This window comes from Kogia breviceps, chromosome 4 (genome assembly GCF_026419965.1).
Source record: "Kogia breviceps isolate mKogBre1 chromosome 4, mKogBre1 haplotype 1, whole genome shotgun sequence".
NCBI lineage: Eukaryota > Metazoa > Chordata > Mammalia > Artiodactyla > Physeteridae > Kogia > Kogia breviceps.
In genome coordinates this window covers 94782724-94807436 of record NC_081313.1, presented here as the reverse complement: position 1 = coordinate 94807436, position 24713 = coordinate 94782724, and the positions used below count along the sequence as shown (strand labels likewise).

Here is a 24713-nt window from a genome sequence, read left to right as displayed (position 1 = left end):
TAAAGATATTTTAAAAAGAAAAAAAGTTATACATACTTACACTTTATATTTTTTATGTAAATACATTAAAAAAAAACGGAAAGAACAATCTGAGAGTTCCTTCTAGGGCTTGCATTTGGTTGACAAACAACTTAATAATCAGACATAGTTTGTAAGAATATTGAGACAACTCATGTATGTAGGAGTTTGAAAACTTTCCTGTTTGCACTTTGTGTGCTTGCTTATACATACACAATTTTTATACGTGTAGACACAACTAAGATAATTAATGTAAAAAACTTTTATTTTATAACAGATATTCACCAAAGGATATGCCATGGTGCATTAATAACATGAGAATCATAACCCAAGAGCTTTTTTTTTCTTGCTTGATGGCTATGTAAAAATATATCTGGGCTTCCCTGGTGGCGCAGTGGTTGAGAGTCCCCCTGCCGATGCAGGGGACGCGGGTTTGTGCCCCGGTCCGGGAAGATCCCACATGCCGTGGAGCGGCTGGGCCCGTGAGCCATGGCCGCTGAGCCTGCGCGTCCGGAGACTGTGCTCCGCAACGGGAGAGGCCACAGCAGTGAGAGGCCTGAGTACCGCCAAAAAAAAAAAAAAAAATTATATATATATATATATATATATATATATGGCTTATGAAATATAAATCTCATTAACCATTTATAGTAAAATACAAATATTGCCAAGTAAATATAAAAACACTAAAGTTTACTGTTGCCAAGTTGCTATGGCTAAATATCAATTAAAGAAACAAACCAAGAAAAACATCTGAACTTCTGCAGTCATAGCTCAAGGATACAGAAGGTAAAAACAAAAGTGGATGCATTCTGATGTAAACTGATACAGCCACTAGGGAGAACAGTATGGAGGTTCCTTAAAAAACTAAAAATAGAACTACCATATGACCCAGCAATCCCACTACTGGGCATATACCCTGAGAAAACCATAATTCAAAAAGGGTCATGTACCAAAATGTTCATTGCCACTCTATTTACAATAGCCAGGACATGGAAGCAACCTAAGTGTCCCTCAACAGATGAATGGATAAAGAAGATGTGGCACATATATACAAAGGAATATTACTCAGCCATAAAAAGAAACAAAATTGAGTTATTTGTAGTGAGGTGGATGGACCTAGAATCTGTCATACAGAGTAAAGTAAGAAAGAGAAAAATACCATATGCTAACACATATATATGGAATCTAAGGGGGAAAAAAAAAGGTCCTGAAGAACCTAGGGGCAAGACGGGAATAAAGACACAGACCTACTAGAGAATGGACTTGAGGATATGGGAGGGGGAAGGGTAAGCTGGGACAAAGTAAGAGAGTGGCATGGACATATATACACTACCAAATATAAAATAGATAGCTAGTGGGAAGCAGCCACATAGCACAGGGAGATCAGCTTGGTGCTTTGTGACCACCTAGAGGGGTGGGATAGGGAGGGTGGGAGATGCAAGAGGGAAGAGATATGGGGATATATGTGTATGTATAACTGATTCACTTTGTTGTAAAGCAGAAACTAACACACCATTGTAAAGCAAAAAAAAGTGGATGCATTCTGAGTCCACCCTTGAAATCTTAACGTCTGACTCTAGCAGAATGAATCAAAAACTTCAGTTTAGAAAAACTGGTGTGATTTCGTATGTCTCTCACATAACAGCAGGTTGGAGGCACAATCAAACCTAAAAATCTATTACAGCGGGAACTGGAAATCTGTACTATTAAAGAGTAATGATGAACATATAAATTGTTGTATCATGAGGGAGGATAAATAAGAAATGGAGATCCAATACAGTAAGGGAAACTGGTTGGCAAATGGTTAAACAGTTTTCAAACTCCTCAGTGTCAAATCATTATAGTTGGACTCAAAGCTCTGCATCCTATCAGAGTACAGAACTGGTATCCCAGCCACACACCTAGATGTCCCTTAATAAATTAAACGAAAAACTGTCAATATTATTGGATATCTACTTCTTAAAGGCTTCTTTCAACTAGAAACAGTTGCAGTTACAGCTATTTCATCATTACTTCTGTCCTAAAGGCATGGATTCTTAAAACTTCTAGTTAATAAAGGACTGAATTTTAAGAGTTGGAAGGGGGACTTCCCTGGTGGCACAGTTGTTAAGAATCTTCCTGCCAATGCAGGGGACACGGGTTCGAGCCCTGGTCTGGGAAGATCCCACAGGCCACAGAGCAACTAAGCCCATGCACCACAACTACCAAGCCTGTGCTCTAGAGCCCATAAGCCACAACTACTGAGCCCGCACACTGCAACTACTGAGCCTACACGTTGCAACTACTGAAGCCTGCACGCCTAGAGCCCACGCTCCTCAACAAGAGAAGCCACCGCAATGAGAAGCCCGCACACAGCAACGAAGAGTAGCCCCAGCTCACCTCAACTAGAGAAAACCAGAGGGCAGCAATGAAGACAAACGCAGCCAAAAAAAGAGAGTTGGAAGGAACCTTAAGAAATCATTTCTAATCCACACTCCATCTCAAGCTAGGAAACTCTGACGAATGCATTTAGCAAAGATGTATGGAGTTCTTTATATTCAAGGCTGAATGTTGATTGCTGGGGGTAACACAAATATATCTAAAACCTGATACCTTCCTTTAAGGAATCTATAGGATGCCCCAAGGAATTTGGGGATGTGAAATAGAATATTGTACCATAGTAAAGATAAAAATAAAATCCTAAGAACCAAGAGAAGTCTTTAAGCAAGATAAAAGGATTCAGTGGATGCTTAAGTGATGTTTGAGTTAAGCCTGGAATCTAGACATTTGGCAGTGGAAGGGAAGGACATTCCAGGCAGTGAGAACAGAATAAACTCTGATGCCCTGTACATACAGACTTCATTTCCAACTCCTCTTTCCTTACATAGTCTGCTTTTGCCGGGCCGGTCATCTTGGCACCTATTCTTCCAAAAAGACAGGCCTTTGCATCTGCTGCTCCCTCTGCCTGGAAGGAACTTCCCCCAAATACCTGCAAGGCTGGCTTTCTCACCTCCTTCAAGTCTTTGGTCAAATATCACTTTGTCAGTGAAAACTTACCTGACTATCCTATTTTAAAGTGTCATCCTTGCATTCCCTATCACCCTTCCCTGCTCTATTTTTCCCACAGCACTTATTATTATCCGGCATGGTATATATTCTACTTATTAGCTTTGTCTATGCTCCTGCTGAAAGAGCAGAAGTTATGTTTGTTCACCTCCAAATTTTAAAACACTGCCTGCACATGGTAGGCATGACATCAACATTTGCTGACAAACAAATGGAAGAAAGAGTGAATAAATGAACTGACTGAATGAAAAAGATTTCTGCCCTCAAACAGGTTATCATCTATCAGAGAAAGCAAATATATAAAGAAATTATCTTAAATTATTCCTGAATGACAAAAATAAATACACAGTTGGCAAAACTCAATTTATAAAAGACCAATAACAGTTCCTAGCATCCCCACTTCCACACGTCCAGCAACCACTAGATTCTTCTTTTTTACATCTCTTAGCTCCCTGGCAGGCCCCCGTAACACTGTCATGTAGCAATGACCAAAACTGACACCAGAGCTGCCACTGCTGCAACAACTGTCTCTTCCCACATTAACCTTCACTGCTACCTACTAAGTAAAGGTAAAAGATATTTCTACTGCCATCGTTTGGACAAGAGAAAGATGTATTCCCGGATTTCCAAATTCAATACATTTTTCTGTACGTGGTTAAATTCTACACTACAGAAGTGGTTACACTGATATTACAGATTAGCTACGAAACCTTCTACTTTGAATAGTGCTTAGTTATTAAGTGGAGATATGGAAAAACACATTTTAAAATTGTTTCACTATTGGAACACACTGTTTCTACACTGCAAATGGATGGCACAGGCAAAATGGCTAAAAGAAAGATTCCTTCAATTAAGGCTAGTACAGTACTATATTTTAGGCAAATGGGTAACAATGTAAAGTCAAGGGGATTTTTTCCACTCAGAAGAATCAACTAGAATTTTATCCTGGATTAAAGAATGATGTAGAATTTTTAGAGCATTAGTATTTAAATTATGCTACACTAAAACCAAACAGGAGTAGTAGAAAATATTCTTTATCGCCAGCAAAAGCAAAACTACGTAAGGAAATGAGGAATGAGCTCAAGATTTCTCACTTCAGCTAACACCTCCACAGGTTGCATTATCATTTTAGGCAAAGTGATATTTCACATTTAATTTTTCACGGCAGGAATGATTTCCATCTGGGATTTATCTGCATAAAAGTGTTAGCCTTGGCACACTTTCAGTATTTAACTGAAAGCTCATTTTTTCGCTCTAAGCAAAATGCCTAATACTACGCAATAGGTATTATCTCTACATTAATCCCACCACTGAGAGCCTAATATTGTGTTCTACATAGTGGTGAATTTTGCCCTCAGATAAGTACATCTGTCTGTAACCCTCCCTCAAACACTGATAAATTACATATCTTCACTACCTTAAAACCTTCTGCATTTTTCAACAATATTTACACTTCTAAGAGAGTTTAACAGATATTACTATTCTTCGTAAGGAGAAAGAAAAACTATAAATTAGGGCAAACTCCCTTACGTAGAAAAATGCCAAACCAGCCGATGAAATGGTAACTTTCAGGTATAGCATCACAGTTCTAACTGGTCAAACTACAATCCTCGCCAGTTATTGCAGGAGTAGATAAATTGCAGCCACTGGGGGAAAAGCCACATAAAAACCTTAGGTCCTCACTTATCTTTTTCGTTAAAAAGGAGACATCTGAAAGTCACAGGGGCGGTGGATCCCGTAAGGCAACCTACTGGAGAGGCTGTACTGAGCGTGCACGTCTCCAAACTCAGGAAACCAAAGTTCCTGCGTGACGACAGGATGGCAGAGAAAAACAGTAGCCCATTCGTCCACAGGAGAAGAGAAAGAAGTCCACTGGAAAGGCTGGGAGTCACGGAGGTGGGGATGCGAGACCTACCGGCTCCGCGCCGTCTCCCTCGGCTGCTAACAGAAGCCGCGGGATGCAGATCGGCGAGAGCGCCGGGTGGGCTCGCGGGTGCAGGGGGGCTGCGGCTAACCGACTGGCTTCGGCCCCGCACCGGTAAGTCTCCAGGGCCTCGTCCGCGCAGCCGGGAAGCCACCCAGCCCACAGACAGGCGGAGGAGCCACCTGGGCAGAGCCACGTCGGAGGAAGAGAGCGCGGCGGGAGGTGGGCACCCGGCACACCCACCGAGAGGCTGACAGCCCTGAGCGCGAGACGGCCGGGGCGCGAGAAGGGCCGCGGCGCGCTTGAGGGGGTCGCCCTGAGGGCGCTGCCGGCCGCCAACGACCCCCCCTAGCCCGAGTCGGCGGCAGCGGGGTACTCACGTAGGGCTGGTAGAACTTGGAGAGCCGCGGCTTCCCGTGGTTGTTAAAAATGAGTATCGCCTTGATCATGGCTGAGCCGGGCCGACCGGGTGGGAGCTGGGGGCCAGGGCGGGGGCGGGCGCGCGAGCCTTGCCTCGGGATCTCGCTGGCGATCCTTCCCCACCCGCCCCCTCCCGCACAGGCGCGCGCGCGCGCGCGTCCCGGAGCTGCGGGGCAGGGCTTGGATAGGGCGGGGTCTGGGCGGGGTCGGCACGGAGGGAAGCGGAAACAGCTCCAGGCCGGAGCTCGAAGCATAAGGGCGCTTGCGCACCCGGCGGCTCACGGGGACGTTGCCTACCGACCTTTTCCGGAAACTTGCTGTTGTGGGGGGCGGAGAAACAGTAGTTCGTCTATCAGCGGTCAGGGGACTGCAACAGGTTTGACGCAGAGGACCAACCTGCAATTCCGACTTTCAGTGGTGGGTTGGGTTCTCCCCGCCCCTACTCCGGCGCCTCCCTAGCGCCGCTCTCCGGCGCCAAGCCCGCCCACTGTATGCGCCGACCCGCCACTTCCGCCCTCACTTCCCTCCAAGCAAGATGGCTGAGGAGCAAGAGTCTGCGCTTCAGCTCTCTCCCTCAATTGCTGCTGAAAGTGAAGGACCCACCGAGGTATCCCCAGAAACAGCCACTCCGGAGCCCCCTTCTTCCGCTGCAGTCTCTCCGGGAACAGAGGAACCTGCCGGTGACACCAAGAAGAAAAGTAATTTTCAGAGCAGTTTCACTCTGGGCAGAGGCGGGAGGTTGAGGTTGTCTTCGAATAGGGATGGCGGCTAATACAGAAGCAAAATTTAGAGGAGGGCCGGATCCAGACGAGTTTTTTGACTAGTCAGGAGAGAGGAAGTATAATTTTCGGCTTTTAAGACGTTTGAGTTAAGTGCCTCGAAAGAAAGCTATCCCTGGACGCACCTTCGCGGTGTGGTACCGAATTTTTGAATGTCACGGCATTTATTACGCTGTACTGTCATCTTCCTTGGAAATGACCAGACTGAGAGCTCTTTGAAGGTGGGCACTCTGTGGGATCTTGATAGCTCCAGTTACTTAACGCGGGATCTAATTATTTGAATAATGATTTTAGCTGATAAGGATGGTCTGTGGTAAATCTGAATTAGAATCCACACCTGCCAAATGCGTGTGAATTCACACCTTGGACCAAAAAACTGGGGTTTTACCCAGTATGAAGACTGCTAAGGGAACACTAAAGGCAGAGGCATCGCCTTTTTTAAAAAAAACACCGTTTTGGAATCTTTGTAAGTGAATCATTTCGTTGCTTGAACTGGACCCTTTATTGCTTGAGATTAGTTCGCCATTGTAAAATACAGTAGTTCCTAAGTGGAGCACTTTATGTAGAGTTACCTATGAGAAAATCAGGAATTCGTTTTCTCATGTTGTGCTCAGTGATCTCATGCCCTTTCATCCATCTTCACTTTCTGCTGCTATGGAGGATAATTGTCTCTCCCAGCACTGTCCCCCTTTTAAGTCAGACTGCCTCTACGTTTGGGGGAAATATTTTCTGTCATTTCCACATTATTCACCAATAGATAAACAAAAAACTATAATTATTTCTGTAGGTAACCACTAGACTCGTTCTTCAGATGAATCCCATGAGTTTTAGAGATTATTTTCCTTTTTTATTGGAGTATAGTTGGTTAACAATGTTGTGTTAGTTTCTGCTGTACAGCGAAGTGAATCAGTAGTGTTGTTCCCTTTTTTCCCTTGCAATTTACTATAAGCAGAAACAGACTTTCAAAGAGTTTGTCTTAATATCTAGCATTAGTCAACAATTAACTACGTACTTGACCCTGAAGATTGCTGTGTAATACTGTGGCTACCACATTCCCAGATATGGCTTGAGGTTATATGACATGTTTTCTTGAGTCTGCACAATTTATGATTTTTAATTATTTAAAAATCGAATTTTCATCTTCTGGCTCCTGTGAGCATTTGAGTTACCCTCTGTGATAGAAAACTTACTTTCTAGCTATTTAATGTCTACCCTGAAGTTGTCATCCATTTTTGAGGACCTTTTCTCATGGAAAAAGCTTAAATATTTCATATGCTCAACCTTTGGTTTAATCTACATATTACTGAAGCAGGCCGAGCTTGTTAGTTCTGGTGGCACTTTAGGATCACCTGAGGGAGCTTTTAAACATAGCAGTGCTGAGGCCCTATTTCCAGAAGATTCTGATTTAATTGATGTAGACATCTGTATTCTTATACATGTTCCCCCAATTGAGTCTCCTGTGTAGCTAGAGTGGAGAACTACAAGCAAATCACCTTTAGAATTAAAAAAAGTAATAATAAAGTACAGCTATAATTATAATAAATATTTTTCCTTCTCTAGCTTCTTGCTTTCGCTCTCTTATTCAGTAGTACAACTACTATTTTCTTCCTCACTTTCTTGCAATGCCCAGTTGCAGTTGACTGATTGATAGCCCCAGGGGATTGAAGGAACAGGGACAGGGAGGTATGAAAGGTGAGTTAACCAAAATCTCCTTAGTTATCTCTCAGTTCATCTCTTTTGCTTAGATAACTGAGGGTAGGATTACTAAATGGAAGAAGGAAGATAAACTTTAGTAGGAAGATAAACTGTGTATTATGTGTTCCAGATGGCTTCATTCCAGGGGTAAACTTCAGTAAATTGATCTCAGTAACCTCATTGGGACCCAATTTTTAATACCAAGGAATGGGACAGGAAGGATGTAATAGAATAGAGTTGACCTTAGGGGGCAGCAGAACATCTCTGCTTTCAGTGTTTCGTTTGATTGTGGATGTCTTTTTAAAAAATTGTTTTAAATTGAAGTATAGTTAATTTACAATGTTGTGTTAGTTTCACGCGTACGGCAAAGTAATTCAGTTATACATATATGTATATTTTCTTAATCAGATTCTTTTCCATTATACGTTATTACAAGATAGTGAGTATAGTTCTCTATGCTATAAGCAGGTCTTTGTTTACTTATTTTATATATAGCAGGGTGTATATATAAATACCAAACTCCTAATCTATCCCCCCATTTCCCCTATAAGTTTGTTTTCTGTTTGTGACTCTATTTCTGTTTTGTAAATAAGTTCATTTGTACCATTTTTTAGATTCCACATATAAGTAATATCATATGGTAATTGTTTTTCTCTGACTTAATATGATGATCTCTAGGTCCATCCATGTTGCTGCCAGTGACATTATTTCCTTCTTTTTATGGCTGAATGATATTCCACATCCTCTTTATCCATTCATCTGTCGATGGACACTTAGGTTTCTTCCATGCCTTGGCTATTGTAAATAGTACTGCTATGAACATTCGGGTGCATATATCTTTTTGATCATGGTTTTCTCCAGATATATGCCCAGGAGTGGGATTGCAGGGTTTTATGGTAACTCTATTTTTAGTTTTTAGTTTTTTAAGGAACCTCCATACTGTTCTCCATAGTGGCTGCAATTTACATTCCCACCAACAGTGTAGGAGGCTTCCTTTTTCTCCACACCCTTTCCAATGTTTATTATATGTAGACTTTTTAATGATGGCCATTCTGACCGGTGTGAGGTGATATTCATTGTAGTTTTGATTTGCATTTCTCTAATAATTAAAAATATTGAGCATCTTTCATGTGTCTTTTGGCTGTCTGTATGTCTTCTTAAGAGAAATGTCCATTTAGGACTTCTGCCCATTGTTTGTTTGGGTTGTTTGTTTTTTTATATTAAGCTGTAAGTGCTCTTTGTATATTTTGGAAATTAATCCCTTGTCTGTTGAATCATTTGCAAATATTTTCCCCCTGTCTTCATTTTGTTTATGGTTTCTTTCACTGTGTCAAAGCCTTTAACTTTCATTAGGTACCATTTGTTTATTTGCTTTTATTTCCATTTCTGTAGGACACTAATCCAAAAAAATATTGCTGCAATTTATGTCAAAGAGTGTTCTGCCTGTGTTTTCCTCTAGAAATTTTATAGTATCCGGTCTTACATTTAGGTCTTTAATATATTCTGAGTTTATTTATTTATTTATTTATTTATTTATTTATTTATTTTTGTGGTACCCGAGCCTCTCACTGTTGTGGCCTCTCCCGTTGCGGAGCACAGGCTCCGGACGCGCAGGCTCAGTGGCCATGGCTCACGGGCCCAGCCACTCCGTGGCATGTGGGATCTTCCCGGACCGGGGCACGAACCCATGTCCCCTGCATTGGCAGGCGGATTCTCAACCACTGCGCCACCAGGGAAGCCCCTGAGTTTATTTTTGTGTATGGTGTTAGTGAATGTTCTAATTTCATTCTTTTACATGTAGCTGTCCAGTTTTCCCAGCACCACCTACTGAAGACACTGTCTTTTCTCCATTTTATATTCTTGTCCCCTTTGTAGTAGATTGCTTGAATGTAAGTGCGTTGGGTTTATTTCTGGGCTCTCTATCCTGTTCCATTGATCTGTGTATCTGTTTTTGTGCCAATACCATACTGTTTTGATGACTATGGCTTCACAGTATAGTCTGAAGGCAGGGCGTGTGATTCCTCCAGCTCTGTTCTTCTTTCTCCAGATTGTTTTGCCTATTCAGGGTCTTTTATGTTTCCAAATAAATTTTAAAAATATTTGTTTTAGTTCTGTAAAAAATGCCATTGGAAATTTTGTAGAGATTGTATTGAATATGTAGATTGCCTTGGGTAGCATAGGCATTTTAAGAACACTGATTAGGGCTTCCCTGGTGGCACAGTGGTTGAGAATCCACCTGCCTATGCAGGGGACACGGGTTCGTGCCCCGGTCCGGGAAGATCCCACATGCTGCCGAGTGGCTGGGCCCGTGAGCCATGGCTGCTGAGCCTGCGCATCCAGAGCCTGTGCTCCGCAATGGGAGAGGCCACAACAGTGAGAGGCCCACGTACCACAAAAAAAAAAAAGAAAGAAAAAGAAAGAAAGAACACTGATTATTCCAGTCCAAGAACACAGTATATCTTTCTATCTGTTTGTGTTGTCTTGAATTTCTTTCATCAGTGTCTTACAGTTTTTGGAATACAGGTCCTTTGCCTCCTTAGGTATGTTTATTCCTAGGTAGTTTATTCTTTTTCATGCAATGGTAAATGAGATTATTTCCTTAATTTCTCTTTCTGATATTTTGTTATAAGTGTATAGAAATGCAACAGATGGCACTTCCCTGGTGGTCCAATGGTTAAGACTCTGCGCTCCCATTGCAGGAGCACAAGTTCGATCCCTGGCCAGGGAACTAAGATCCCGCATCCCTCACAGTGCAGCCTAAAAAAAAAAAAAGGAAATGCAACAGATTACTGTACATTAATTTTGTGTCGAACAACTTAACCAAATTAATTGAAGAGCTCTAGTAGTTTTGTATCACATTGATTGATTTGCAGATATTGAAAACTCCTTACATCCCTGGGATAAATCCCACTTGATCATGATGTGTGATCCTTTTCATGTATTGTAGGGATCAGTTTGCTAGTATTTTGTTGAGGATTTTTGCATCTATGTTCATTGGTGATACTGGCCTACAATTTTCTTTTTTTGTGATGTCTTTTTCTGGTTTTGGTATCAGGGTGATGATGGCCTCATAGAATGAGTTAGAAAGTGTTCCTTCCTCTGAAATTTTTTGGAATAGTTTCAGAAGGATACATGTTAATTCTTCTCTAAGTATTTGGTAGAATTCACCTGTGAAGCCATCTGGTCCTGGACTTCTGTTTATTGGCAGTTCTTAAATTACTGATTGAATTTTAATATTGGTAATTGGTCTGTTCATATTTTCTATTCCTTCCTGGTTCAGTCTTTGAAGATTATAGCTTTCTAAGAATTTGTCCATTTCTTCTAGGTTGTCCATTTTATTGGCATACAGTTATCTCTTATGATCTTTTGTATTTCTGTGGTGTCTGTTGTAACTTCTACTTTTTCATTTCTGATTTTATTAATTTGGGCCCTCTCCCTTTTTTTCTTGATGAGTCTGACTAAAGGTTTATCAATTTTGTTTACCTTTTCAAAGAACCAGGTTTTAGTTTCTTTGATCTTTTCTGTTGTTTTCTTCGTCTCTGTTTCATTTATTTCTGCTCTAACCTTTATGATTTCTTTCCTCCTACTAACTTTGGGTTTTGTTTGTTCTTTCTCTAGTTGCTTTAGATGTAAAGTTGAGTTGTCTGAGATTTTTCTTGTTTCCTGAGGTAAGCTTGTATCACTCTGAACTTTCCTTTTAGAACTGCTTTTGCTGTGTTCCACAAGTTTTAGATCATTGTGCGTTTGTTTTCATTTGTCTCTGGGTTTTTTTTTTTTTTTTTTTTTTTTTTTTTCAGTACGTGGGCCTCTCACTGTTGTGGCCTCTCCCATTGCGGAGCACAGGCTCCGCATGCGCAGGCTCAGCGGCCATGGCTCACGGGCCCAGCCGCTCCACAGCATGTGGGATCTTCCCGGACCGGGGCACGAACCCATGTCCCCTGCATTGGCAGGCGGACTCTCAACCACTGCGCCACCAGGGAAGCCCTGTCTCTGGGTATTTTTAATTACCTCTTTGATTTCTTCGGTGAGCCATTGGTTGTTTAGTAGCATATTGTTTAGCTTCCATGTGTTTGTGTTTTTTGCAGTTTTTTTCTAGTAGTTGATTTCTAGCCTTGTAATGTGGTCAGAAAAGATGCTTGATATGAATTCAGTTTTCTTAAATTTACCAAGGCTAGCTTTGTGTTGCAGCATGTGATCTGTCCTAGAGAATGTTCCATGTGTACTTGAAAAGAATGTGTATTCTGCTGCTTTTGGTTGGAATGCTCTATAACTATCAGTTAAGACTATCTAACCTAATGTGTCGTTTAAGGCCTGTATTTCCTTATTGATTTTCTGTCTGGATAATGTGTCCATTGATGTAAGTGGGGTGTTAAAGTCCCCCACTATTGTTGTGTTACTGTCAGTTACTCCTTTTATGTCTGTTAACATTTGCGTTATATATTGAGGTGCTCCTGTGTTGGGTGCATATATATTTACAATTGTTATATCTTCTATTGATCCTTTCATTATTATATAGTGTCCTTCTTTGTCTCTTATAACAGTCTTTATTTAAAAGTCTATTTTGTCTGATATAAATATTGCAACTGCGGCCTTCTTTGGAGTTCCATTTGTGTGGAATACCTTTTTTCCATCTCTACACTTTCTGTCTATCTGTGTGTCTAGATCTGAATTGTGTCTCTGGTAGGCAGCAAATATATGGGTCTTGTTTTTGTATCCATTCAGCCAGTCTGTCTTTGGTTGGAGCATTTAGTCTGTTTTCACTTAAGGTAATTATCGATATGTATGTTCCTATTGCCGTTTTGTTAATTATTTTGGATTTATCTTTGTAGGTCTTTTTCTCTTTTCTTCTTTTGTTCTCTTCTCTTATGATTTGATGACTGTCTTTAGTATTATGTTTGGATTCGTTTTTCTTTTTTGTGTGTATATCTATTATAGATTTTTGTTTTGAAGTTAACACGAGGTTTTTGTATAGGAGCCTACATCTGTACGTGCTTGTTTTAAGTTGCTCATCTCTTAATTTCAAATGCACTTTAGATACCCTGCATTCGTACTCTTCTATCACAATTACTGTTTTGATATTATATTTTACATCTAATTGTTTTGTGTATCCTTTAAGCATCTATTATGGATATAGATGATTTTACGATTTTTGTCTTTTAACTTCCCTACTAGCTTTGTGCGTGGATGGTTTCCTACCTTTATTATGTTTGCCTTTACCAGTGAGCTTTTCCGTATCACAATTTTCTCATTTCTAGTTGTGGCCTTTTATTTTCCACCTACAGAAGTTCTTTTAGCATTTGTTATAAAGCTGGTTTGCTGGTGCTGAATTCTTCTAGCTTCTGCTTGTCTGTAAAGCTTTTGATTTCTCCATCAAATCTGAACAAGAGCCTGGGTGGGTAGAGTGTTCTTGGTTGTAAGTTTTTCTCTTTCATCACTTTAAGTATATCATGCCACTCCCTTCTGACATGAAGAGTTTCTGCTGAAAAATCAGCTGATAGCCTAATGGGAGTTCCCTTGTGTATTGCTTTTGATATTTTCTCTTTACCTTTAATTTTCATCATTTTGATTACAATGTGTCATGGTGTATTTCTCTGTGGGTCAATCCTGTATGAGACTCTCTGCACTTCTGGACTTGGATGACCGTTTGCTTCCCTAGGTTAGGGAAATTTTCAGCTATTATCTCTTCAAATATTTTCTCAGGCCCGATCTCTCTCTCTTCTCATTCTGGCATATAATGTGAATATTACCACATTTGATGTTGTCCCAGAAGCCTCTTAAACTGTCCTCATTTCTTTTAATTCTATTTTCTTTATTCTGTTTGATGGCAGTGATTTCCAGTATTTTGTCAGGAGAACTGATACATTCTTCTGCCTCATTTAGTTTAATGTTGATTCCTTCTAGTGCACTTTTCTCTTCAGTTATTCTTCAATTCCATTTGGTTGTTCTTTACATTTTCTAGTTCTTTTTAATGAAGTAACTTCAAGAGACAGATTCATAGTATTTCTGTTTACATCTTTGTATTTTGAATTATTGAAACCTTTGATTTCTCAGAAACCTTTTTGGCCCCTAGTTTTTGTATTTTCTTTTTAATAACTTTTATTGTTTTCCTTTATTTAAAAGTTTATTGTAGAAAACTTGGTGGTTACAAAAAGCACAAGTAAAATCAAGTGATTATCACCTATAATATCCCTACTGGGAAATATCATTTTGGTGCATATTCCACATTTATGTGACTATGTGCCTGTGTGATGGTTTTAATGAAATTGAAATCTTAAGCTGCTTTATATTTAGTATTTTTTAATAACTTTTTCATATTATTAAATATGCTTTTATAGTATCTTTAATGGCAGCTTAATTATCTTAAGGTTTAATAAGTTATAACCTGGTACTATTCTAAATATTTTATATGTATTCACTTAATCTTCATAACAGTCTTATCAGGTTGCTCCTATTATCCTCATTTTACAAGTGAAGAAACTGTACAGAGAGATTAAAGAGCTTATCTAGATATATGTGTACATACCTAGTGAGTGGCAGAGCCAGGATTTTGAACCCAGGGAGTTCAGAGTGTGTGCTTTATATCTTTTCTACAGTATATACATCCTACCATAGAGTATAATATCCTTTACTTAATCAATCTCTTCTAAATACCTTTGTTGGAAATTTGGGTTTACTTTTTTTTTTTTTTTTTCAATAAAAATAAATGTTTTGATGAAGGTGAAATTCTTCTAAGTGAATTTTTTCATATCTTACATTTATCATCTCAGGCATACCTCCAGTATCATAAATACATAAACTGTATGATGATTGAAGGTTTAAGGTTTCTGAAGTCTTTTATATCACATTCTCTTCAGATGTTTCAGTGTACTTGTCAGTATAGTTTACCATTGAACAACATGGGTTTGAACTAAGCAGGTCTACTTACACATGGACTGTTGTCAGTAAATACGTACTAGAACACTACATAATCCATTGTAGGTTGAATCTGCGATGCAGAACTGTGGATCCAGAGGGCTGAGTGTAAAGTTATAGGCAGATTTTCGACTGTGCGGACATTGATGCCCCTAATTCCTGTTTTCATTGTGTCAACTGTATTTTTTTTTTTCCTTTACAGTTGACATCCTGCTAAAGGCTGTGGGAGACACTCCTATAATGAAAACAAAGAAATGGGCTGTAGAGCGAACCCGAACCATCCAAGGACTCATTGACTTCATCAAAAAGTTCCTTAAACTGGTGGCTTCAGAACAGTTGGTAAGAAAACAATGGTGATCATTTCCCTACAAAAATTCACAAAACATTTGTCTCTCAGTATTCAAGGGGGATTTCAGGAGCACCCTTTGCAGATGCTCAGGTTCCTTATATAAAATGGCATATTTGCGTATAATCTGTACACATTCTCCCTTATACTTTAAATCATTTCTAGATCATTTATGATACCTAATACAATGTAAATGCTACATAAATAGTTGCTGGTACACGGGTTTTTGGAACTTTCTGGAATTTTTTTCTCCAAATATTTTCCATCACATTTGGATGAATCTGAGGGAGGATGCAGAACCCATGGATATGGAGGGGGTACTGTAGTTCCTAGGCAACAATGAATAACTTGTATATAGAAATACATATGGAGCCACATATGTTACTTCAGTAACGTCCTTTTATTTCTTTTGTTAGTGGAATTTCTGTGCTTTATTGAAGGATTCTCTGGGAAACCCTGAAGAGAAACAAATTTTAGATTTGCTTTTAAATGTGGACTGATTTTTTTTTTTTTTAACCTACTGTATTGGTTGTTTTCCTCAAAAAGTCACTGAATGCCCATGCAGAAAGATCTATCATAGAATATCAGTACAGAAAGTTTTGGGGTTTTCTTTGTTTTGGTATTAATGTTGCTTCCTTCCCATTCTTCTCAAGGTAATCAATATACCTTTGCCATGTGCTGTGGAAGAACTAAGAGGTATACAGTTGACCCTTGAACAACATGAGTTTGAACTGTGGCAATCCACTTATCCGTGGATTTTTTCAGTAAATACATACTATACTACTGCACAACCTGCAGTTGGTTGAATCTGCCTTGTATACACAGATTTTTGACTGCAGTGTGGGCGCCCCAACCCCCTCATTTTTAAGGTTCAGGTGTACTTATTTCATATTATGATACATGTTAAACATTTCACGGTGAGTTGTTAGGATTAAAAATTTAAATGCCACAGGTTTTCAATTTGGTATTTGGCCACAGAAATTTAAATGTCTACATGTATTTGACATTTTGTCACATGTTATGTTAATATATAGAACGCCTTTATCTTCAAACCACAATCTTGGTCATTGTTAACTCAGGTAATGTATATGTGGATAGATAATTGAAGAATCACTAAGTATTTTTTAAATACAGTTATGTGTAAGGATTGGGAAGGGCTATAGTTGCTTGTGAACACAGGAGTGAGAACTGGTAGAATGAATGAAGTGATTATTTATGAAAGTGAGGTGTGTTGGAATTTATTTCTTTTTGTCAGTGAAGAGGAAGAAACTGCTCTGATCTAAGATTTTGGTGGTAAGTAGCTTTCACAAAAGTGTCATGTCATGGGTGCAAAAGTAAGTGCAAGATAGGTTAATAACTAGAAGTTATTTGAGGTAAGGATAGCATAGAACCAGGGATTCCTCCAAAGGAAATTGTAAGGGAAAAGTGATGGGGATTTTTGAGTTTTACAGGTGAACATCTCTGTTTGTGATCACTTGGAGTGAGAAAAGATCTGTTTTATAAGAGTGCTGTATAGAATTTAATTAAATTTCAGAGATGGGCAAGAATATTATAGTGTCATCCACTTGCATATGGTAGCTAAAACCTGAGGAGCAGAGGACCTTGCCTAGAGTCCAAGTCTAAATGGAAAAGTTAGGGTAATGAGGACATACACTTAAGAGAAATGAGCAGAGGTTATCTCTACTAACGGTATACCATGAAGAGTTGGAGAGGTAGGTAACCAGAGGAGTACCAAGTAATTAAGCATTACTTTTAGAAATTTGTGGATAGAAGAAAAGGTGAAAGAATGCTGTGTTCTGTGGTAATGTTAAGAGTTTTGACATTTTGTATTGCTTATATTCAGTAATCTGAAAGGACTTGGTCGATGTCTATATTAGGTTGAACCATGTAAAACTGCCATCAATCATTTTAACCAAAAAAACTCAGCAGTTTCATATGGTCCAACTTTAAACCTTTATAGCAAATCTGATTATCTCTTCCCATTTAAGCAATAGGAAACATAAACAACAGTAGTCTTTTTGTCACTTTTCTAGATTAAACTAGAACTCACATCTTCTGGCTTCATAGAGCTGTACCCTACATTATTTTCACAAAATAAATGTCAGAAGAAAAAGTAATGCTGGGGATTCTGGGAAGATAGCAGTGTTGTCAGAAGGCATGAATTCCCACAAAAATATAGTCAACTAGAAAGCAAAACCAAAACCCCATGATCAGTATACTTATAACAGAACTTAGATGACAAGTATCCTAAAACCTAAGATTCAAGTTGGTGGGAATACCCACCAATGACCACAGGATCTGCATCCTATTAGCAAATGTGCTGAAAAAAATAAACAGTAGGATTGGCATCTGGTAGCACTGAGAAAGGGAGAACCTGGAAATAGCTAACAGGTATTCACTGGAAAATACAGTGGACCAATTTAAGAATAGTAGCTGAAATTGAGAGCGTTTGATTCTCTCCAATAGCAGGTGATTACAATACATCTGCACTAAGGAGGACTTAAGGGACTGGAGCAATCTAGCCCCTGAGAACTCTCAAAACAGACTCAAGCTCCCTTCCTAGACAAGATCCGACACTGAAGAGGAACTTCTGGAAGTGAAACACATTTAAGCAGAGAAAGGAAGGAAAAAGAAGGACCAGGTCAAAATGTAGAGGAGCAACCTGGAAAGCACAGAAAGCAGACCTCCGGGACTTCCCTGGTGGTGCAGTGGTTAAGAATCCGCCTGCCAGTGCAGTGGACATGGGTTTGAGCCCTGGTCCGGGAAGATCCCACATGCCGCAGAGCAACTAAGCCCATGCGCCACAACTACTGAGCCTGCGCTCTAGAGCCTGTGAGCCACAACTACTGAGGCCGCGCGCCACAACTGCTGAAGCCCGCGTGCCTAGAACCTGTACTCTGCAACTAGAGAAAGCCCATGTGCAGCAACGAAGACCCAGTGCAGCCATAAATAAATAAAATGTTAATTGTTAAAAAAATAAGAAAGCAAGCAGACCTCCATATTGTTCAACATTATACAATAAACAACAGTAGAGGGAGCTCTGTGGAGTTAGAAAAACTACACTAACCCATTTCATTCTAAAAGTTGAAGAAAACTGATTTCATATACAAGTAAGCAGCAGAGAAGTATCAAGGTCAAATCCTGCACAGTGTTATAAGGAGGCAAAATAAAGAACAGAGTAACATCCCTAAAGACAATGAAAGCATAGAGAAAAATGTGCCTACAAGCAGGTCAGTAACTGATTTATTTTGTCAAAACGAGTGTCAAAAGAAAGATGATACAAAACACAAAAGAACAACATAAATCAGCAATAGTAAAACTCGAAGGGAAGAGCTCAGGAAAAGAATTACAGATTAAAAGTTATTTCAGAAATGGAGACTAAACTAGATGGAATATAAGAGCAAATAAACAACAGGTAATGGCTGAAGAAAAATAGAAGGAAAAAAATTTTCAAAATAAAAAAGATATACCTAGGAATAAACATACCTAAGGAGGTAAAAGACCTATACTCTGAAAACTGTAAGAAACCGATGAAAGAAATTGAAGACAACACAAACAGAAAGATATACTGTGTTCTTGGATTGGAATAATCAGTGTTCTTAAAATGACTATGCTACCCAAGGCAATCTACAGATTCAATGCAATCTCTGTTAAATTTCCAATGGCATTTTTCACAGAACTAAAACAAATATTTTTAAATTTTGTATGGAAACATAAAAGACCCTGAATAGCCAAAACAATCTTGAGAAAGAAGAACAGAGCTGGAGGAATCACACTTCCTGCCTTCAGACTATACTGTGAAGCTACAGTCATCAAAACACTACGGTATTGCACAAAAACAGATACACAGATCAATGGAACAGGATAGAGAGCCCAGAAATGAACCCACACACTTATGGTCAAGCAGTCTACTACAAAGGGGACAAGAATATACAATGGAGAAAAGACAGTGTCTTCAGTAGGTGGTGCTGGGAAAACTGGACAGCTACATGTAAAAGAATGAAATTAGAACATTCACTAACACCATAGACAAAAATAAACTCAAAATATGTTAAAAACCTAAATGTAAGACTGGATACTATAAAATTCCTAGAGGAAAACATAGGCAGATCACTCTTTGACATAAATTGCAACAATATTTTTTTGGGTCAGTCTTCTAGAATAAAGGAAATAAAAGGAAAAACAAACAAATGGGACCTAATTAAACTTAAAAGCTTTTGCATAGCAAAGGAAACCATCCACAAAACAAAAATACACCCTACTGAATGGGAGAATATATTTGCAAATGGTATGACCAATAAGGGATTAATATCCAACATATATAAACAGCTCATACAACTCAACATCAAATAAACAAACCACCCAATTGTAAGGTGGGCAGAAGAACTGAAAAGACATTTTTCCAAAGAGGAAGTGCAGATGGCCAACAGGCACATGAAAAGATCCTCAACATCAATAATCATCAGGGAAATGCAAATAAGAACCACAGTGAGATATCACCTCACACCTGTCAGAATGGCTGTCATCAGAAAGAACACAAATAACAAATGTTGTCAAGGATGTGGAGAAAAGGGAACCCTTGTATACTGTTGGTAGGAATGTAAATTGGTGCAGCCACTGTGGAAAACAATATGGAGGTTTCTCAAAAAACTAAAGATAGAACTACCTTATGACCCAGCAGTTCCACTCCTGGGTATACATCTGAAGAAAACAAAAACACTTGTTTGAAAAGATACATGTACCCCTGTGTTCATAGCAGCATTATTTACAGCTGCCAAGATATGGAAGCAACCGAAGTATCCATCAACAGATAAATGGATAGAAGGTGTGTACACACACACACACACACGATGGAATACTACTCAACCATAAAAAAGAAAAATTTTGCCGTTTGCAGTAACATAGATGGACTTGGAGGGCATTATGCTAAGTGAAATGAGTTAGAGAAAGACAAATACTGTATGATATAACTTTACATGGAATCTAAAAAATACAACAGCTAGTGAACATAACAAAAAAGCAGACTCACAGATATAGGGAACAAACTAGTGGTTTCCAATTTGGAGGCGGGGGGACAATATGGGGATGGAGGAGTGGGATATACAGACTGCAAGATGCACGATAGGCTGAAGGATGTGTTGTACAACATGGGGGACATAGCCAATATTTACTAATAACAGTAAATGGAAAGTAACCTTTAAAAACTGTATAAAAATTTTTTTAACTTAAAAAAAAACGTTAAACAGCATCTGGTTGCTCAGGCTCAGGGACGGGACGGCGGGTAGAATGAAAGGTTAAAAGAATTTGAGAAAATGACAAATACTGAGCATGAACAAAGGCGAGTAAACATAGAAATAGGAGTCCCTGAAGAAGAAAAACCAAAGCAAAGGAACAAAACAAATACTTAAAATTTATAATTCAAGGGAAATTTCTTCTAAAAAGATTTGAAACTACATATTTAAAAAATGTACCAAGATCCCGAGAATACCAACCCAGTGTAATAATCACCGAGACACATTCTGGTAAGATTACTGGATGTGAAATAAAAAGACAAATCCTTTGGACATCTAGGGGAAAAAGGACATGGCCTAGGAAATTAGGTTACCATCAAAGTTGAGCAGCAAAGATACAAAGAAAGTGTGAGATAAGGATTTTATATACTACAAAACTGACTTTTAATCAGGGCACAAAACTGTTAGCAGTGTGCAAGAACTCAAGAGAATGCTCTTCCCATGAACCCTCCCTACAAAATCTCAAGTTTATAACAACCAAAATAACTAAAGAGACATCTATATAAAGACTGGTGATTTAAAAACAAATCATTATTCTTTAAAATTTCATCCGCCTAAGCTCTAGCATTTAGCTAAAGATTGTATTTTGAAATTTTTACCTCCATGGAACTTCCATTTAAACTACCTTAATTGCTTTTTTTAAATTAAAGTCACTTTCAGTTGCTAACTCCTGTTACAGAATTACATTAAGTTCTTATAGTTCTCTACTGTATCTGCTGTACTGTCCCCTCAACACTCACATCTTTTGTTTCTTTTGCCTGCAGAGTCCTAATTATTACTCTCTGCACCTAGTTAAGTCCTAATTTGTTCCTCAATTTTTTCTTTCAGAAAGCCTCTCCTGACCAAAAGGCTAGGCTAAACTAATGCCCCATCTTTGTGCTACAGACCTTGTCAGATGCATTTTCCCCATCTATATTCTTATCTATTCAGGTATGTTTGCTTATTGTGGGGAGAGATCATATTAATCTTCATAATTCCACACCTTGTGCATTTCCTAGCACATAATAGACACTCAGGGATTGTTTGCTGAAATAAATTAAATTGTTGTCCAGAGCCCTTTTCCTAATTTAAAATGTTCCAAATGTTCACTCATAGTTAAACTGTCAGGAACTAAATACAAATTGTTATATCCTTGTCACAGGAAATTCACATTAAAATGCACACTGATTTCTGTTGTTTCTGAAATTGTTAGAACCTTAACTCAGCCTTAATAATGAGTTGATATTTAAGCATGAACTATTTTTAAAATTTAATAAAGTCTAACTAATGTCTATTGAGTACATATATCAAGCACTTAACAGTTGATGTGTACACATTTGATGTGTACTGTCTCATTTTATTTTTCCCAGCAGCTTCAAGAAGTATAGGTCCTGTTATTTTCTATATTTACAAACAAGGACACAGTTTAAGAAAAGTTATTTGTATTTATAGCTGGAATTCAAACCTAGATCTCAATAGAGCCCCTACTCTTAATTACCACACTGTATTTCCTGAAGGAGAAATATAAGTGATATTTATTCTTGTTCTAGCTGGTGTCCCAAATAGTATCTATCAACCAACTATTCTGATAGATTTTTTTTTTTTTTTTTTTTTTTTGCGGTACGTGGGCCTCTCACTGCTGTGGCCTCTCCGGTTGCGGAGCACAGGCTCCAGACGCACAGGCTCAGCGGCTGTGGCTCACGGGCCCAGCCGCCCTGCGGCATGTGGGTCTTCCCGGACCGGGGTATGAACCCGTATCCCCTGCATGCATCGGCAGGCGGACTCTCAACCACTGCGCCACCAGGGAAGCCCCATCTGATAGATATTTTTAAGGTCTATGTGAAGCCCAGGAAATTTGTCTTAAAATTTGATTGTAGACAAGGAAAATTGAATATGTTAACCTGCAAATAATGTTTTGTTTTCTAAAAAGAAAACTATCAGAAGTCACTTTGACACTGTGATCTTTTGTTTCAGTATCTTCAGGAATTTTTTAAGTACTAAAAATGTTTTAGTAGAAACAGACTAAACTGAAACATTGAACAATGAATCCTTTAAGAAACAATGTTGTAAGGACATTAGGTTTCAATTATGCTACATTTTTGCTACTTCATTTGGCTGCAAGTGACTTTACAGTGGTCTCACCCAGCCTGAAATTCAGTACTTCTGAGAGTTTTCAGAGGTGGTAATGGTCAAAAAAATCCAACTGTGCCTGTCATTTACTCAAGAAAAATGCACCAACTATCTCAATTATTAGATATTTTTATTTGAGGCTCTTTGTGTAAAATTTTGTTAGGAGAAATTCTGTCTTTAATTATGAATAAATGAGAAAATTGATATTTTTACTATTGTAATTCCTGGATAAACTTTCAAAAGCTGTTTGTAAAAACAAAAGTTTCTTAGTTATGAAAAGCTGGGAACAAAAGTTCTGTTATTCCTCCAGAGGAAAGACATGCTCTTCATAAAGATCTCACTAATTGACTAATTTTTGAAAATTAGAAAGAAGGGGTTTAGGGAAGCTTTCTTCAGTTCTGAAGGCAAACAATTTGAAATAGCTGGCTGATTGGCACCCAGAAAAATGCAGATTAATCTGGATACCATTAAAAATGAATCACCATAATTTTCTTCTTTCTTGCAGTTTATTTATGTGAATCAGTCCTTTGCCCCCTCCCCAGACCAGGAAGTTGGAACCCTCTATGAGGTAAAACATTACTGCTTTATTTTCTTCATGGAATATGCTCATCTGTGTATAGTATGCTCATTAACTCACATCATTTAAAGAAATGGTAAGCCATTCTTAATTGTCTATCAAGAAAAGAGATTACTTTCTTGTTCTCTGTTATATCTCTAACACCTTGAACTTAGTTGAATCTCAATAAATTATACAGTGATTGAAGAATTAAAGAATGAATAACACAAACAGAAGATGACTATGAAATATGACCAGAAAGTAAGATATCCTTTTTTACCTACATGTAGTATCTTCTACATTGTTTTTATAATCAGTAATCCAGATCTCCCTCCAAGAAATTGAAAAGGAGAATATGTAAGAATGACTTTATTCAGCATTCTTACAGCACCATTACTAGAAAATAGTACATACATTATAGTCAGATGTAGAGAAGGGACAAGGTTAAAATATATCTGCTTATCTATGCTTAAGGTGCTTAAAGGACAAGTTTTATTAAACATTTATGATTACTAATATGTGTCCAATAGTAGCTTGCATCTGTTGAAAGAACTAGCCTTATAGATACATGTACATGTATGAGGATGTTTATGATCAGTATAACATTTTTTCTCTTAGTTTCATCTAAGAATAACAAAAATTGAGTTTAATTTATTGCCGTTTTTCTTTTTGTAGTGTTTTGGCAGTGATGGTAAACTGGTCCTGCATTACTGCAAATCTCAGGCATGGGGATGAGCTACAGAGGAAAAGATAACTGCTAACTTAAAATGAATCTTCACAAAAGAAACAGCTCTGAAAAGTTTTGATCTTGTGGCAAGAGGCTTGTGGATGTGATCTCTTCAGCATGCATCTACTGTGACCCATGTCTATACATTTAAAATATCCACAGAGTAGATGAACTCACAAAAATGTGATTTGTATTAAAACACAAATCAGCATAAAAGATTGACATTAGGGTTTACCCATTACTAGAACTATTGCTCCAGAGCTGCCTCCAAAGTGTTGAAAAGGAGACTAAGATTATATAAAGCTGTTTTTGTACCACTTCTCAAAATGACTGAAATTGTTTACTTGAAAAATTAGCACTCTGCTGATTCCGCCCCCGCAAAAAGTCAATTTACTAAAGGATTCTTTTGGGGCTTATTCAGGGGAGTGCAATTTGTTTGAGGTATGTGTTTTGCCTTTTCTCATTTACATTTCTATCTACAGTGTTACCTTGTGAAACAAAGTTGCATTGACCTGCTGGCTTTATTACCTTGCATAGTCCAGTAGAGGGCAACCCAGCTGGCAGAAAGATTTAGGGTGTGTGGTTTTACCTCTTTGCCAGAAGATAATAGCTATTCCTGCTAATTTCTAGCAAACATCTAGCCAAGAGAGCACACATGTTGACACACTGGAAGATTGCTTTAGAGAAAATTTGTGGTTTCGGTTTAACTGTTTCATTGGGAAACAAAAGGAATTTTACAAATTTTGGACAAATGAGTCATCTAACTCTTTTCAATCTTATCATTTAATGATTCTTGAGTCCCAGTGGTTATAACTGTGGTATTAAACTCTCTCTTATTTTTACAGTGTCAAAAGCACTCAATGAGTAAATGAGGCAGCATCTTTCAGT

General features: G+C 38.5%; 2 protein-coding genes across 9 annotated transcripts in view; one reads left to right on the top strand and one right to left on the bottom strand.

Moving 5' to 3' along the window:
• AP3S1 (adaptor related protein complex 3 subunit sigma 1) overlaps positions 1-5737 on the bottom strand; it is a 70433-nt gene extending 64696 nt beyond the window's left edge. The window contains exon 1 of one of the 5 annotated variants that reach the window (XM_067031473.1): positions 5371-5737. In XM_067031473.1, coding sequence (XP_066887574.1) covers positions 5371-5664 — 294 coding nt within the window. In that variant the 5' untranslated portion in view covers positions 5665-5737. The remainder of the gene's footprint in view (positions 1-5370) is intronic. The other 4 variants (XM_067031474.1, XM_059061893.2, XM_059061892.2 and 1 more) reach the window with 4 other exon arrangements.
• On the top strand, positions 4953-24152 carry ATG12 (autophagy related 12). Of its 4 annotated transcripts, none has more exons than XR_010840211.1 (5): positions 4953-6108; positions 14999-15135; positions 23048-23195; positions 23298-23359; positions 23774-24152. XR_010840211.1 is itself a non-coding variant. In XM_059061907.2 (4 exons), the coding sequence occupies exons 1-4, from the start codon at positions 5946-5948 to the stop codon at positions 23831-23833; spliced, it is 423 nt and encodes a 140-aa protein (XP_058917890.1). In that variant the 5' UTR covers positions 4953-5945; the 3' UTR covers positions 23834-24152. The 4 variants fall into 4 exon arrangements, 1 of the variants encoding a protein (XP_058917890.1); XR_010840212.1 differs by having other exon boundaries at positions 23275-23359; XR_010840210.1 differs by having other exon boundaries at positions 23048-23359.
• The last annotated feature ends 561 nt before the right edge of the window (positions 24153-24713 follow it).